The sequence below is a fragment of the Marmota marmota genome, unplaced genomic scaffold, assembly GCF_001458135.2.
Source record: "Marmota marmota marmota unplaced genomic scaffold, marMar, whole genome shotgun sequence".
NCBI lineage: Eukaryota > Metazoa > Chordata > Mammalia > Rodentia > Sciuridae > Marmota > Marmota marmota.
This window is the reverse complement of record NW_026000016.1, coordinates 1922879-1936511: the sequence shown is the minus strand read 5'-3', so window position 1 is coordinate 1936511 and position 13633 is coordinate 1922879. Positions and strand designations below refer to the sequence as shown.

Sequence of the window (13633 nt, the reverse complement as noted above, 5' to 3'; positions counted from 1 at the left end):
CCAGAGCATACTGATGAAGTCCACTTAGGCCAATGTTTCTGGGCAAAGACAAAGACTATCCCACAGGGAAGTGGGGTAGGGCATGGGTGGGGTAAACAGAGGGGACTCATCACAATGGGATCTTTTATCAAGATTAGAGCTCATACAAAAATGCTAACAGGTCTCTCCTTCCATCATAAAGGGAGCCAATTTACAGGCCTGCATTGTTGAACTGCACTAATTCAACTCAGAGCTCAAACCCAGCATGAAACATTATAATAAATTCAAGAGTCTGGGTAGTCAAGAGGTTCAGACAGAGAGGCCTGGGACACCAAGGGTGGCCATTCCTGTCCTGTCTTCCCACACTGGGTCCGACCTAGAACAGTAGGTGGTATCTCTGAGTGAGGTTCAGGGGATTCTTCACACAGCAGAATTTAAATTACGAAACATTTGTTGCTTGTACCCAAGGAGTTTCATAGCCCATGTGCCATTCTCCAGGGGCACCTGCCTCCTGGGTCACGGGTTCCATTTACTATAAATGCTACCTTAGCCAAAGGTCAGCCTTCTAAGGACAGTTGAAGAATAAGGCGTCTTCCTTCAAGGAAATGTTCTAAATCTATTTTCCTAGAATTTCAGTTGAAAAGCAGGTTAGATGAGGTTACTTACTTTGGTTTCATTTCCTCTGGTATCAGCCTCCCATATCCCCAGGGAAGGAAGTGAACAGATTACTGGGGGCTGCTTCAACTCCTTCCTCCCACAAGCACTAAAGCACTATTTTCTATATTAGAAAAGGAAGTGTGTGTGTGTGTGTGTGTGTGTGTGTGTGTGTGTATAAGAGAGAGAGAAATATGGAGGAGGAAGGACCCCTGGATGATGAAATCAACTATACCTCTTAGCTAAACACGCTTCTAAATTTGTCAAACAAGCGTACAGAAAAATGAATCTCAGATTACTTTTTTCATCCATTTACTGGCAAATTAAAGGCATAGCCAAACGCCCAGCACCAAATGCACATCCTTTGTCCAACATTGTTAGACTCTGCTCTTTCCAGGTACCATCAAAACTCATCGGAATCTCAAGCCAACAGTGGCTCTTGCTATGTGTGAAGCAAGGAGCTGGATTCACTTGCCCTCAGGTTGAAGAGGATATAGATTGCAGACTGTAAACCAAAGCGGGGAAGTCAGAGAGGGCTGCGGCTGGGAATGGGGATGTACCACTAACCAAAAATTATAACCAAAATTCATACAAGGAGGCATTTTTCTAGGATCGTGTCCAGGATGCATATCATATTTTCAAAAGGATTGATGGCCTTTAAAATAACTACACAGTATTTCTTAATAAGTGCAGATTTAGGGACAGATAAGTTGAGGTCCATCTCCAGAGTGTGACCCATTTGGTCCCTGGTCCATCCTTGTCACCAACAGGAGCTACTCAGAGCCCAATGTCAAGCCTGAACATGAACAGAGTCTTATTTTCTAAATGATTTCAGAGATGTTTGGGGATGCATATTTAAAATTAAATTAAACATGTGAAGAGTGGAACTTACCTTTTCGTTCTGTTAGATAAAGAATTGAGGTCAGATTGCAGATTTTTGCATTTCTCTGTCAGTTGGAGTGACTTCTCATCCAGATATGTGCTGTTTCATGAAAGAGATTAAAAGAAAAGATTGATTTAAAATGAAAGTGTATAAGATATTGTTAGTCAAAATCAGATTTAATTGATAAAGGGCATCTAAATGAAGTCTGACTTTCATTCTATTATTGGATTTCTCCAGGGAGAAGGAAATTGATATTTTCACCTCTGAGGAGTCTAAATTAAAAAAAAAAAAAACAGTTTACACTATGAAGTAAAGCTGCAAAAAAAAAAAGTAAAAAAAAAAAATCTTTGTTGAAGATGTCATATTTCCAGGTTTTCATATTTTGAGGTTAATATTTATAATGAACAGGATACTACTAAACAGTTTTAATTACCACCTATGTAAATAGTGTTTATTTTAAAAAGATGTTGTCTCAGGTAGGAAGCATGCAGATCCAAGAGATTAATAGTTCTTGACTAAAGAACATGGGTAAAGCTGGCCTTGTAGCTGTGATATAAGGGCCTGGTGCTCTTGCTTTATGAACTTGGAAAATTAAGGCAGAACAAAACCAAAAGCAGACTAAGGACATGGGTTTTGGAGCCTTGAACACAATGAGGCGCCTGGACATGGGCATGTTATTAAACTGCTCCATGAATAGGTTTCTGCGTCTCTAATGCAAAGATAATGGTCCTCACTTCACAGTGTTATTGCCATGATGTATACATCCTACACAAAGCATTGTAAAACACCTGACACCGTGCCTCAGACAAGCAGGAGCTCATAAAATACAGTATCACCTTCACCAATGCAGGTGGGCATCACCCCAGTCCATTGAGGGCCAGATAGAACAAGAGAGAAGGAAGGATAAATTCACTCTCTTTTCTGGAGTTGGGACATACAACTTCTCTTGTCCTCCAATATCGGTGATTCTGGTTCTCAGGCTGTGAGATCTAGACTGGGACTTATGCCAGACGATTCTTGGGTCTTTGGAGCCAGAATGGAATTTCCACCAGTGGCCCCCTTTGTTCACAGGGATTTGGCCTGAACTACACACCATCAGCCTTCCAGGGTCTCTGATTTGCACACAGCTCATCATGGAGCTTCTTTGTCTCCATAATCAGAGCGAATTCTTCATCATAAATCATTCTATATAGCTATATGTGTTCTATTGGCTCTAACACATGGACTCAAATTATTTCAGTCTTGCTATATCTTTGTTTTAACAATATGCTTCAATAATTGCTGTGGAAGGACAAAGTGCTAGAAGGTCTGACCCTGAATCTGAATGTCTGGGCCCAGAGGTAAGATGTATCATTGGCCAGAACCAATGCCCCATATGATGGCAAGGTGAGAAACAGAAAAAAAGCAACCTTTCTGCGTGCCCAGAGAAGAAAACCTGATATAGGTATGCACTGGAGACTGCACCACACCTGTGTTCATCAGAAAGAAGAGAAGTAGGCAAACATGAGATCTATTCTGGAGGTAAGGCAGGCAATTTCTCATAGTATATTGCACGTGGGAGGTGAGGGAGAGGGAGGTATAAAGGTAAAGATATAAACAAGACAGGTTCATAATTAATTCTCCAATATTTCTCAGAAATGCTTTCTAAAAATATTGGGTCAGTGTACATATGGGCTCACAAAATCCCTCTTAATCCTGTTATGATTTCTTTCCCCACCACTTTCTTCCTCTCTCTCTCTCTCCTTCTGTCTATATGCCTCACCTTTTGTGCTTTCTGGATATATTATAATACTTTCCAAGGATTTGTTTATTTCTAATTTGCTCTATGTTTTATTCAGGCAGCACCATTAATGAAGTGAATTACCAAGCTAGCAGTGCTTTGAATTATGATGGCTTTATAATATTAGATTGTGAAGCTGTGACAACCAGGCACCAATGTAATTATGTCTTCTATACCTTTCCTTAAATTGGAGAGTATCTTCCTTTATAAAAACTCAAAATAGGTTTGCCCAACTAAAAAATGGAGGGGATACATGGAAAGCAAAATAAGAGTACCTGGGGTAAAAGTGGAGATGACAGAATGCAGTCATGGGGAGAAGACAACTCCCTCGGTGGGGCCAGCCTTGCATCTGGGTTCCACTCTGACCTTATTAGCCTTTCAGCTTAATGGTTGCCTTTTTAAAATTCCTCCTCCATAAAGCAAAGAGATTAAATAGGAGGTGTGTAAAAACAACTGACACACAAAAATCAATCAATAAATTTTGTGTTCTCATTCTTCTAAATTCATTATAGTGTTCCTCCCTTGAGTCAATCATTGTTAGTACCACTGAGTTTGGAAACTGCCCATATCTATAGGAAGTCATTTTATAATGAGAGGAACGCACAGGGAAGCCCTTTATAGTTTATTTGCTTTCTGTGCCTCTCTTGTCTCCTTTTCTTTCATAATCTTCAGAGTTTTCTTCCTTTTCATCTGAAGTCATTCAAACGTGCTCAAGAAAAAGAAAACTACTCAGTTCTGAGCTGGAAAAAGACAGGACCTGTGGGCGGATGGATGCCACTTGAGAGGTTGGCACACTCTGCAGAGGAAGACATTAGGGTAAATTCCCTTTAATTTCTGTTTGGGGAATGTCTCTCAGTCAAATCAAAGGCCACAGAAGTTGACTGACATGAAAGTAGGAACTCCAAAGACTCAGAATCAGAGTTGTACAGAGGTTGCCACAGGACAAGGGTGGGCTGATCAGTAACCCTAGGAAGGGTTACCAGAGATCAGGTCAGAATGGCCCATCCAAAAGGGCTGGACATCAGAAAGAACTCTGTAATGGTTAGCTTGAATTGTCGACTTGATTGGATTAAGAGATGCCAAGGATTAACAAGCTTATGCGTGTGTCAGTGAGGGTATGTTTAGGAATGATTGGCATGTGGGATAGCCAATTAAAATGGAGACCCTTCCAAAGCATGGGCAGCACTGTCCAATAGGATGATGGCTTGAATGGAATAAAAGTTGGAAGAAGAAGGAAGTAGCAGCAGATGCAAGCTCCATTCTTCATGAATGGTTTCTGGATTGCTGGTGCAATCATCTGAGGATATCAGACTCTTGCTTTTTCACCCTTCCAAAGCTGACTCTAACAGTGATTCTCCAGAAGCCTTTGGTCTTGAGCTAGGGTAGCACCATTGATCCCTCTTGTTTGGGGGCTGCAGCCTCTTGGACTGTGCAGCTACTGATTCGTGCAGCTCTCCAGCCCACAGACAGCATTGTGGACTATCCAGCTTCTAGTCGCATAAGCCAACCTAAGAAGCCCCCTTTTTATAATTATACTTCCTGTGGATTCTGTTCCTCTAGAGAATGCTGACTAAACAAACTCGAAAGGGTCCAAGATGCTTTCACAGAGGTGGGGCCCATCACAAACTGCTGCCAGGAAGCTCTTTTCAAATAGAAGTCCAAGATATGAATGGAGAGGGATCCTCTCCACCTCCCCCTGCTTAAACTAGCTCAAGTCAGTGGTCTGAGCAGTTGAGTGCTGGGAGAGAAACTAGAACAGGACTCAGGAGTGCTACCAGGTATACTCTAACCAACCAAAACCCTGGGACTATACTAAGTAGGCTGGAAGTAAGACATTTTTCTTTTCTTTTAAATTTTCTGCTTCATTCCAATTTTCTGGTTTAAAAAAAAAAAAAACTTTCTTAAAACTTGCCAAATTAGCTAAGCCAGAGAAAAAGATCAGCTCATATATGCACTGCCAAATCCTACAGTGAGAGTGTCTCCCAAAAGGACAGGTCATGGAAGGGACAGTGGTCCTCCTGCTGGAGATCTGCTAGGGAGATAGAGCAGGTTAGCACCTGAAGCCTCCCAGAGCAGCTATAACTGTTCGACCATTGCTTCCTTAGTTGTTCCACTATGGGATCCTGATCTCTGCCACGTGTCACTGTGCAAACTTCCCTGCCTGCCCATGTGTAGCATTCCTTGCATCTTACCATACTCTCAACTCCCAGTTCATTGAAATCCTCTCACATCCACCTTGCAAATATGCAGTCATGGTACAAGATGGCTTCTGGCATAAGATATTTGCATGCCTGACCCTGACAGCTTCTAGAAAAATATCAGACAGGTGGATGGGCTGGTGTCTTGATAAATGGTGTCCAAATTGTTAGGCCTTTTGTATACCTTAAATAATGATTCCAAATCCCAGTTCTCTCAATGGCTACCCGATACCTTCATAATTCTATTGCGTTCGCCCATATTCTCTGCTGTCCCAACTTCTCATTTAATCATACTTCCTGTGTCAGAGAAACATGACGCTTCTGGGTGTGAATGAATCTTCAGCAGTCAGTCATCCTGAACTTCCATATCAGAGAAAGAAGTGTCTCCCCTCTCAAATAAGGATAATCTACCTGCTACCCATCCTCTGTCTGCACTGAGGTCAGGCCCTTCTCTGAACTGGACCTCTACACTCTCCCTACTCCGGTCTTCTTCTTATGCTCAATTTTCTACCATTTCAAAATCTAAGGCAAGATAATTCCATTATGGCTTAGCTCATGTGTTGAAAGCATGATCCCCAATGCAGCAAGGGTCAGAAGTAGGGCTTTTAAGCCATGATTAGGGTTCTGACCTCATCAGTAGATTAACCTATTTATTGGATTAATTCACTGATAGCTGAATGGTAGTGCATGGTGACTACAGGCATGTAGAGCATGGATGGAGGAAGTAGGTCACTGGGGGCATGCCCCTGGAAGCTATATCTTGTCCCTGGATTACTGGCACTCCATCTCTCTCTCCCCCCTTGCTCCCTCTTCTTCTCCCTCCCTCTCCCCTCCCCACCTCTCTCTCTCTCTCTGCTTCTAGGTCACCACAACCTGAGTAGCTTTCCTCTGCCACACTCTTCCACTATTATGTTCTGCCTTACCTCAGGCCCAGAGTAATGGAGTTGGCTGACCATGGACTGAGACCTCTGAAACTGTGAGCCCCAAATAAACGTTTTCCTTTTCTAAATGGTTCTTATCAGGTATTTTGGTCCCAGTGACAAAAAGCGAAATAACACAAATTCACTCTGCTAATCTATCTCTTGCCTTGCCTCTCATTCACAATGCAACCTACCTCTTTTCCCTTCATTTCTATCCTCAATGCCCCAAGGTGAGCTGTCTCAGGTGTGTGTTTGATCATGTCATTTCCCTTCCCCAAGGTCCCCCACAGCCCCCATCATTCTTGCAACCATGCTCTCCATTCCTTAGTAGGACGGGCAAAGCCATCCACCATCTGTCCCCTGACTGAGTTCACTGACAGTTTGCTAATCATTAAATGGTACAAATTCCTCTTTTTTCCATTCCCTGCAAGTCTTATATTATGGATTCTGACTGCTTTTATTATTTAATTATAGAATTTATTTGTTTGGTTTTGGCAACCAAGCCTTCAGGCACATTTTCATCACTTCAGTATGTCAGGGGGGAAAAAAATCTTTAATAAGATTGGGAGGAAAAGACACACAAAAACAAGCTTTTCTGCTCTCACTGTTATCTGTGTGGATGCTGTGGTTTTTAAAAAAAAAAATCTATCTTTATAAGTCATTCTTCAGTTGAAAGCGATCACTTTACAATACCAGCTGGCAAGATTTCACAGAAAAGCAAGATACTTAGAGACAACATTGGCCATTACAAAATAATAAAAATTAAAACTCTGGTAACACAAAGAATCTCTCTCAAAGGAAACAAGTTATTCAATCCCTACAAAATAATGTCGTCAGTACTTAGTGATCATCCACAAAGACCTCTGAAACAGAATTAATGTCACCTTCTGAGTATGACCTGTAATCATGCAATCCTGCAATCAGTCCCCTGGCCAAGTAAAACATCTCAAGGAAAAATCTGCATACAAGTGACTAAGGAGTTTCAAGAACATCCAAATTCTATTTCTGGTGACCATAATAGGGACAAAACTGGATTGTAAATCTAAATGTAAAGCTTAAAGCCAAATCAATCTTATTCTCTGAAGAGTGAATGTATTAATACTCAAGGCATATTTCCTAAATAAGAAAGCCTAAAGAAAAGAAATGCTTTCCATATACTTCTCAGACTCCTTCTTCATTCCAGAGAAACATTTGAACAGCCCTCAAAATGTCCAGACCACCAACAGAAACCCCGCCCCCACCTCATCCCCAAAGAGGCATGTGGCAGGCCAAGGTGTCCCCAGGACAGATGCCATAGTGATTACCCCTGCTTTGATTCCAAGCTCAGCAAGCAAACTAGACCACTGTCTAGTTTGATTACTCTCTTTAATCGACAAAGTAATATTCTAGTTTCTAAATCATCCTCACAGCCTTAGAAATACCCATTAGACCCAGAAACCGACAAAATCAGATCTTGGCACCTCCAAAGACGAGGGGTAGATCCTGTATTGCTTCTTTATTTAGTCACTCGTGTGCCAGAGAGAGGGGAAGATACTAGAGAGAGAGTCATGTGCAAGACCAGGTCACTGTGGCCTTGGAGCAAACAGCCAGCCAGGGAGGACAGACAAGTGAACATACAGGTACGATCTGAGTGTGCAGAAGGAAAGCGAGCTATTTTCCTTAATCATTAATTTCAAGAAACCATGAATCTGTGTTTTGGTGTCTTGTCATTTAATTGAAGATATGGGAATTGCTTTTAAAATGACCACATAGAATTTCAATTCTTTTATATGGGAACATTGCTAGCAACTTAAATTGTAAAATATTCTGCAGATAATCTCTGCTTACTTGGATTTTATCTGTTTTTTTTTTTTCTTTTTTCCAGTTAACCTTGATGAAGATTAATGAACTAGCTCTCTACTATTAAATCAGTTACCATAAGGCATCCTTGCCCCCTACTATTGTGGAGTTTTCAAAAATGTAAAATCGTAACTCTCATACAGATAATGAATATGTATTAAGAATTTTACTTTGCTCATAATAAGGGAACTAGTAAAAAGAAAAATCTAAAGCTCCAACACATTTATAAATCAGTAATATTGAGATAAATTTGCAAATGGAGGCAAAAACTGGCTTTTGCCTCCCCTGATCAGTTTTGGCTCTCTACCAGATACAGCATCATTTGCATAATTACAGACAAGAATTATTTTGCATTGCTATCAGTTAACCACAACTTAGAGTTGTCAAATAGCTCCCATAGGATCAGAGTCAGATAACTCAAAGAGGTATGTGATCTAAACAAAGCAAACTTACCGGATGAAGCACAAAATGTTCTCTCACATCTTTAACCCCATCACTGCCCATCTCTGTAACTTTAAAGGAAGGATTTACAATAACAAACCTAACAGAGTGGAGCCTCTTGGGAATTTCAGTCCCCTTCCACTCCACAGCTTGCCCCAAAGAGGAGCAGAGGGACCTGGCCTAGGTGTGAGACCTTTGGGGCAGTCAGCAAATGCCAAGTTCCCCAAGTAGGCCTAAGCAAGGTTACCAAAAGGACAAGGTTTTGTTGTTGTTGTTATTGTTGTTTAAATATTTTTTAGTTGTTGATGTACCTTTTTTATTATTTATTTATTTATATGTGGTGCTGACGATTGAACCCAGTGACCCAGGACAAGTTTTGATATAAGGATGTATGAAAACTTCAAATCTAGATGACAAGAGTGAGATCCTAAATTTCGAAATCATCTTTAGCAAAGTAGAGAAAAAATAAAATCGGAGCAGATTGGGAACAAGTGACAAACTTTGGAGCAGCCATGTCTCACTGGTCCAGAATGTGAGCTCCTTGGGTGCTTAAGGCAGACTTGGAAGGGCAGAGTCAAGGTGGAATGTATCTCCAGTATGATCTACCTTCCTCCCTCCCTTCCTCCCAGCTGCCAGGATTATAGGCCTGCACCATCACACCTGGCTCTCAGTGTGATGTCTCTAAGGCTCTTTCTGTGATTTTTTTCTTTTCTTCTTCTTTACCTTCCCATCACACCATATCTCACAGTAATTTCAGAGCTAACAAATTAAGTCTTTTTTAAAACAAACTTTTTTCTTATTCTATACAGCCAAGATTGTTTAATCTTTCTTTAGTGTATTTATGTTTGGAAATCATTGATATACTGTGTATATTTTTTTAAAGAGAGAGAGAGAGAGAAAATTTTAATATTTATTTTTTTTTAGTTTTCAGCGGAGACAACATCTTTGTTTGTATGTGGTGCTAAGGATCCAACCTGGGCCGCACGCATGCCAGGCGAGCACGCTACCGCTTGAGCCACATCCCCAGCCCAAATGTGTATATTTTTAATAACAATATCCACAGTCTCTGATGCAAACATTCTCTTATGGTTCAGAATGAAAGTCATAATAACAACATAGATGGGATGGTTGCAGGTACCACATACTGTGCTAAGCACTTTACAAATATAACATCTCATTTACTCTTCACAATGAGCATACAAGTTAGGTGCTAGGTTCATTTTATAGATGAGGAAAATAAGGCGCCAGAAGATTAAAAGACATCCCCAAAGTCACTCTCCTAGTTAGACATGGAGTGGTTTTGAAGCCATATACTATGGTTCTGTGTTCTTAACCACTGTGATATTCTGCCTCCTCTTACAGAGAAAACTTGCTCTTGGGTGGAGAACTATTTCATTGTCTAGAGAACCACCTGCTCCTCCAGGTTAACTGATTCTATGGGAGCTGATTCTCTCCTTGACCAAACTCTACTCAGGTCTTTTCAACTAGTTCCTATTATTGGGCATGTCCTCAAGAACCCAATTTTATCAATTCCCCTGCTAAGTCACTTTAGTCAGAATCCCTACCTTTGCTATCTGATAATCCTCATTATCTAATCAAAATCTTCATGGCCCACCTCTCTAAGTGACATCTGATCATTACAGGCTGCCTTCAGCAAAAAAAAAAAAAAAAAAATCCTATCATGTCAGTCTAGACAGAATCCCCTCTCACCCCTGAAGTTTCCTCTTAGTAAATTTCCATCCACTGAACCCCCCCACCCCACCCCCTGCTCATTAGCTCTAAATTTCTACTTTAGCTTATATTTGGAGTTGAGCCTACTCTCATCTCCTGCAAAAACCCATTTCAGTAATATCTGTCTCGACAGTCCTGAATAAAATCTTCCTTACCATTTTAACAAGGGTCATGAATAATTTTTTTCCTTAACAGAGCAATTTTTCAGTTCTGTACATTGTAGATAACAATAGCAATGCAAAATAATTCTTTTTTATAGGCATGCAAATGAATTATGTCCAGTGGCAAGACAACTCATACATATGCGCACACACACACACACACACACCAAGAAAAAATGTGTTTCACCCCCTTTTGCACATTTGTCAAAATACTCTTGATCTACAAATGTGTCTGTTCTGTAGATCGTCCCTCAAACTGGTGATAACACCTACCAATTTCTTCATTGATAAGTCACATAAAATCTTTTTAAAGTATTCATTTTCACATCTACATCAGAGTCTTGGTTTTACCTTTTTATAAAAAGTTATCTTTTGCCACCCTAAATGAGAAGGCTGAAAACATTTTTTTTTTTATCCAGTAAACAGAGGACACTGGTCAGGAAGATAAACTTTAGTGGCAGAAAGGCAATAATTCAAATCTCTACTTCACTACACACTAGATGATTAACCTTAGAAAAATTATTTAACCTTTCTAGGCTTTCAGCATCCTCATGTGCAAAATGGGGATAATGCCTGCTCTTGGATGGATGTGATGCAAGATGTGAAAAGATAATGCATAGAATGTTCTGCACAGAGACTGGAAAGGAGAGTCCACTTCATATGCAGTGTTCAGAAGCAGAAGTCCCTGCAGTGGGGGTAGTTATTGCTTTGGCATGCCTGTTGAAGCAGCATTTCTCCAACTGCCACATGCCTGTGAATCTCCTGGAAAATTTATTAAAATACAGATGGTGGTTCAGTAGAGCTGGGGTGAGGCCTAATATGTAGCATTTCTAACAAGCTCAGGTGGTATCAGTCCACTGGACCAAGGGTCACACTTTGAGTAACAAGGTCTTTAAGGTGTCATGGATCGAGTCCCTGATTGTCTTTTTCTTAATCATTTATAGTAAGACTTCATAAACCAGAAATGTGAGAGCTGTCCTATCGAGAAGTGAAGTGTGAGTAGAAAAAACAATGAAATACTTGGAAAATTACAAGAGTAAAATGAGCTCCATCACGTCAGTAAGTATTGTGTGTTTTTTTCTGTGATAAAAAGCTCAACAAAAGAAATAATATAAGAGGAGACTTATGTACTGAGAACACTTAACATAATTGCTTTTCTAACTCAGATGCACAGCTCAGACTCCCAAAAGCTCTGCTATGGGGAACATAAAGCAGCCTCCATCAAGGCTAAAATCTTTAGTCAGGCTCAGCACTGGATCCAGCCCAGTAAATGCAGCCCTGAAGTGGACAAACTCCATGACAGACAGCCAGAAGATGCTGGTTGCTTCTGCAAAACATCAAAGGGTGCAAATTCTGGAAAAGTCTTTCAACGTCAGTTATATCAATGTCTAAGTGTCCATATTAAACATGTCATCACACCCAGTAACTTCACAACCAAATAAATGAATAATTTTTTTTCTGACAACTAAATATTTCTTCACTCCCACAGAAGTACATTTTGAGATAGAATTTTTTTTTTTAATTTTTAATTTTCTTTTTTAGTTTGGATAGTAGAATCCGTTTTCACATATTATGCAAGCATGGAGTATATCTTATTCTAATTAGGACCCCATTCTTGTGGATGTACACAATGGTGGAATTCACTGTGATGTTTTTATATATGGACATACTGCTTTATAGAGAGAGATTGCACCAATTTGCAGTCCCACCAACAAAGTATGAGCATTCTCCACATCCTCACTAATATTTATTGTTTCGTGTATTCTTTTTTTAATATTTTTTTAGTTGTAATTGGACACAGTACCTTTATTTTATTTATTTATTTTTATGTGGTGCTCGCCTTGCACATGCTAGGTGAGTGCTTTACCACTGAGCCACAACTCCAGCCCGGTTACTTGTGTTCTTGATAATTGCCATTCTGAGTGAGATGAACTCTCCATGTAGTTTTAATTTACATTTCTCTAATTGCTAGAGATGTTGAATATTTTTTTCATATATTTGTAGATCATTTGTATTTCTTCTTCTATAAAGTGCTTGTTCAGTCCCTTTGCCCATTTATTGATTGAGTTATTTGCATTTTTAGTGTTAAGTTTTTTGAGTTCCTTGTATATCCTTGGAAATTAGCATCCTATCTAAGGTCAAGTGGCAAAGATTTACTCTCTTTCTGTAGGTTCTCTCTTCTAGCTTTTAATTGTTTCCTTTCTTGTAAAGAGGCTTTTTAGTTTGATGCCATCCAATTGATTATTGATTTTTTATTTTACTTCTACAGCTTTAGGAGTCTTGTTAAAGATGTGGGTTCCTGAGCTAATAATATGTTGAAGTGTTGGGCCTACGTTCTCCTTTAGTGTGTGCAAGGTTTCTGGTCTAATTCCTAGGTCTTTGATCCACTTTTGAGTTTTATGCAGGGTGAGAGATAGGAGTTAAATTTCATTCTATTATGTATGGATTTTCAGTTTTCCCAGCACCATTTGTTAAAGAGGCTCTTTTCTCCAATGTATGTTTTGGGGGACTTTCTCTAGTATGTGGTAACTGTATTCATGTGAGCTTGTCTCTAGGTCTTCTATTCAGTTCCATTGCTCTTCTTGCCTGTTTTTGGTGCAAGTACCAAGTTGTTTTTGTTACTATAGTTCTGTATTATAATTTAAGATCTGGTATTGTGATACCTCCTGCTTCACTTTTCTCACTAAGGATTGCTTTGGCTCTTATGAGCCTCTTATTTTTCCAAATGAATTTCATGACTCCTTTTTCTATTTCTATGAAGGACATCATTGGAACTTTTATGGGAGTTGCATTTGAATCTGTGTAGTGCTTTTGATGGCATAGCCATTTTGACACTATTAATTCTGCTTATCCAAGAACACGGGAGGTCTCTCCATCTTCTAAGATCTTCCTGAATGTCTTTCTTTAGTATTTATATAGGAATTTTAATGAGATGATATCTTTTACCCATATCAAATGTGATATTACTGTGGAGAGAGCCCTACAGCCACTTTAACACTCAAGAATTTAAATACTTAGCCAGGTGCAATGGTGCACACCTGTAATCC

The 13633-nt window shown here is 39.8% G+C and overlaps 1 protein-coding gene across 1 annotated transcript in view; it reads right to left on the bottom strand.

Annotated features, from left to right (window-relative positions):
- Window positions 1–13633, bottom strand: part of St8sia6 (ST8 alpha-N-acetyl-neuraminide alpha-2,8-sialyltransferase 6) — a 118964-nt gene that overhangs the window by 51581 nt on the left and 53750 nt on the right. The window contains exon 3 of the mRNA XM_015483284.2: window positions 1526–1615. Coding sequence (XP_015338770.1) covers window positions 1526–1615 — 90 coding nt within the window. The remainder of the gene's footprint in view (window positions 1–1525; window positions 1616–13633) is intronic.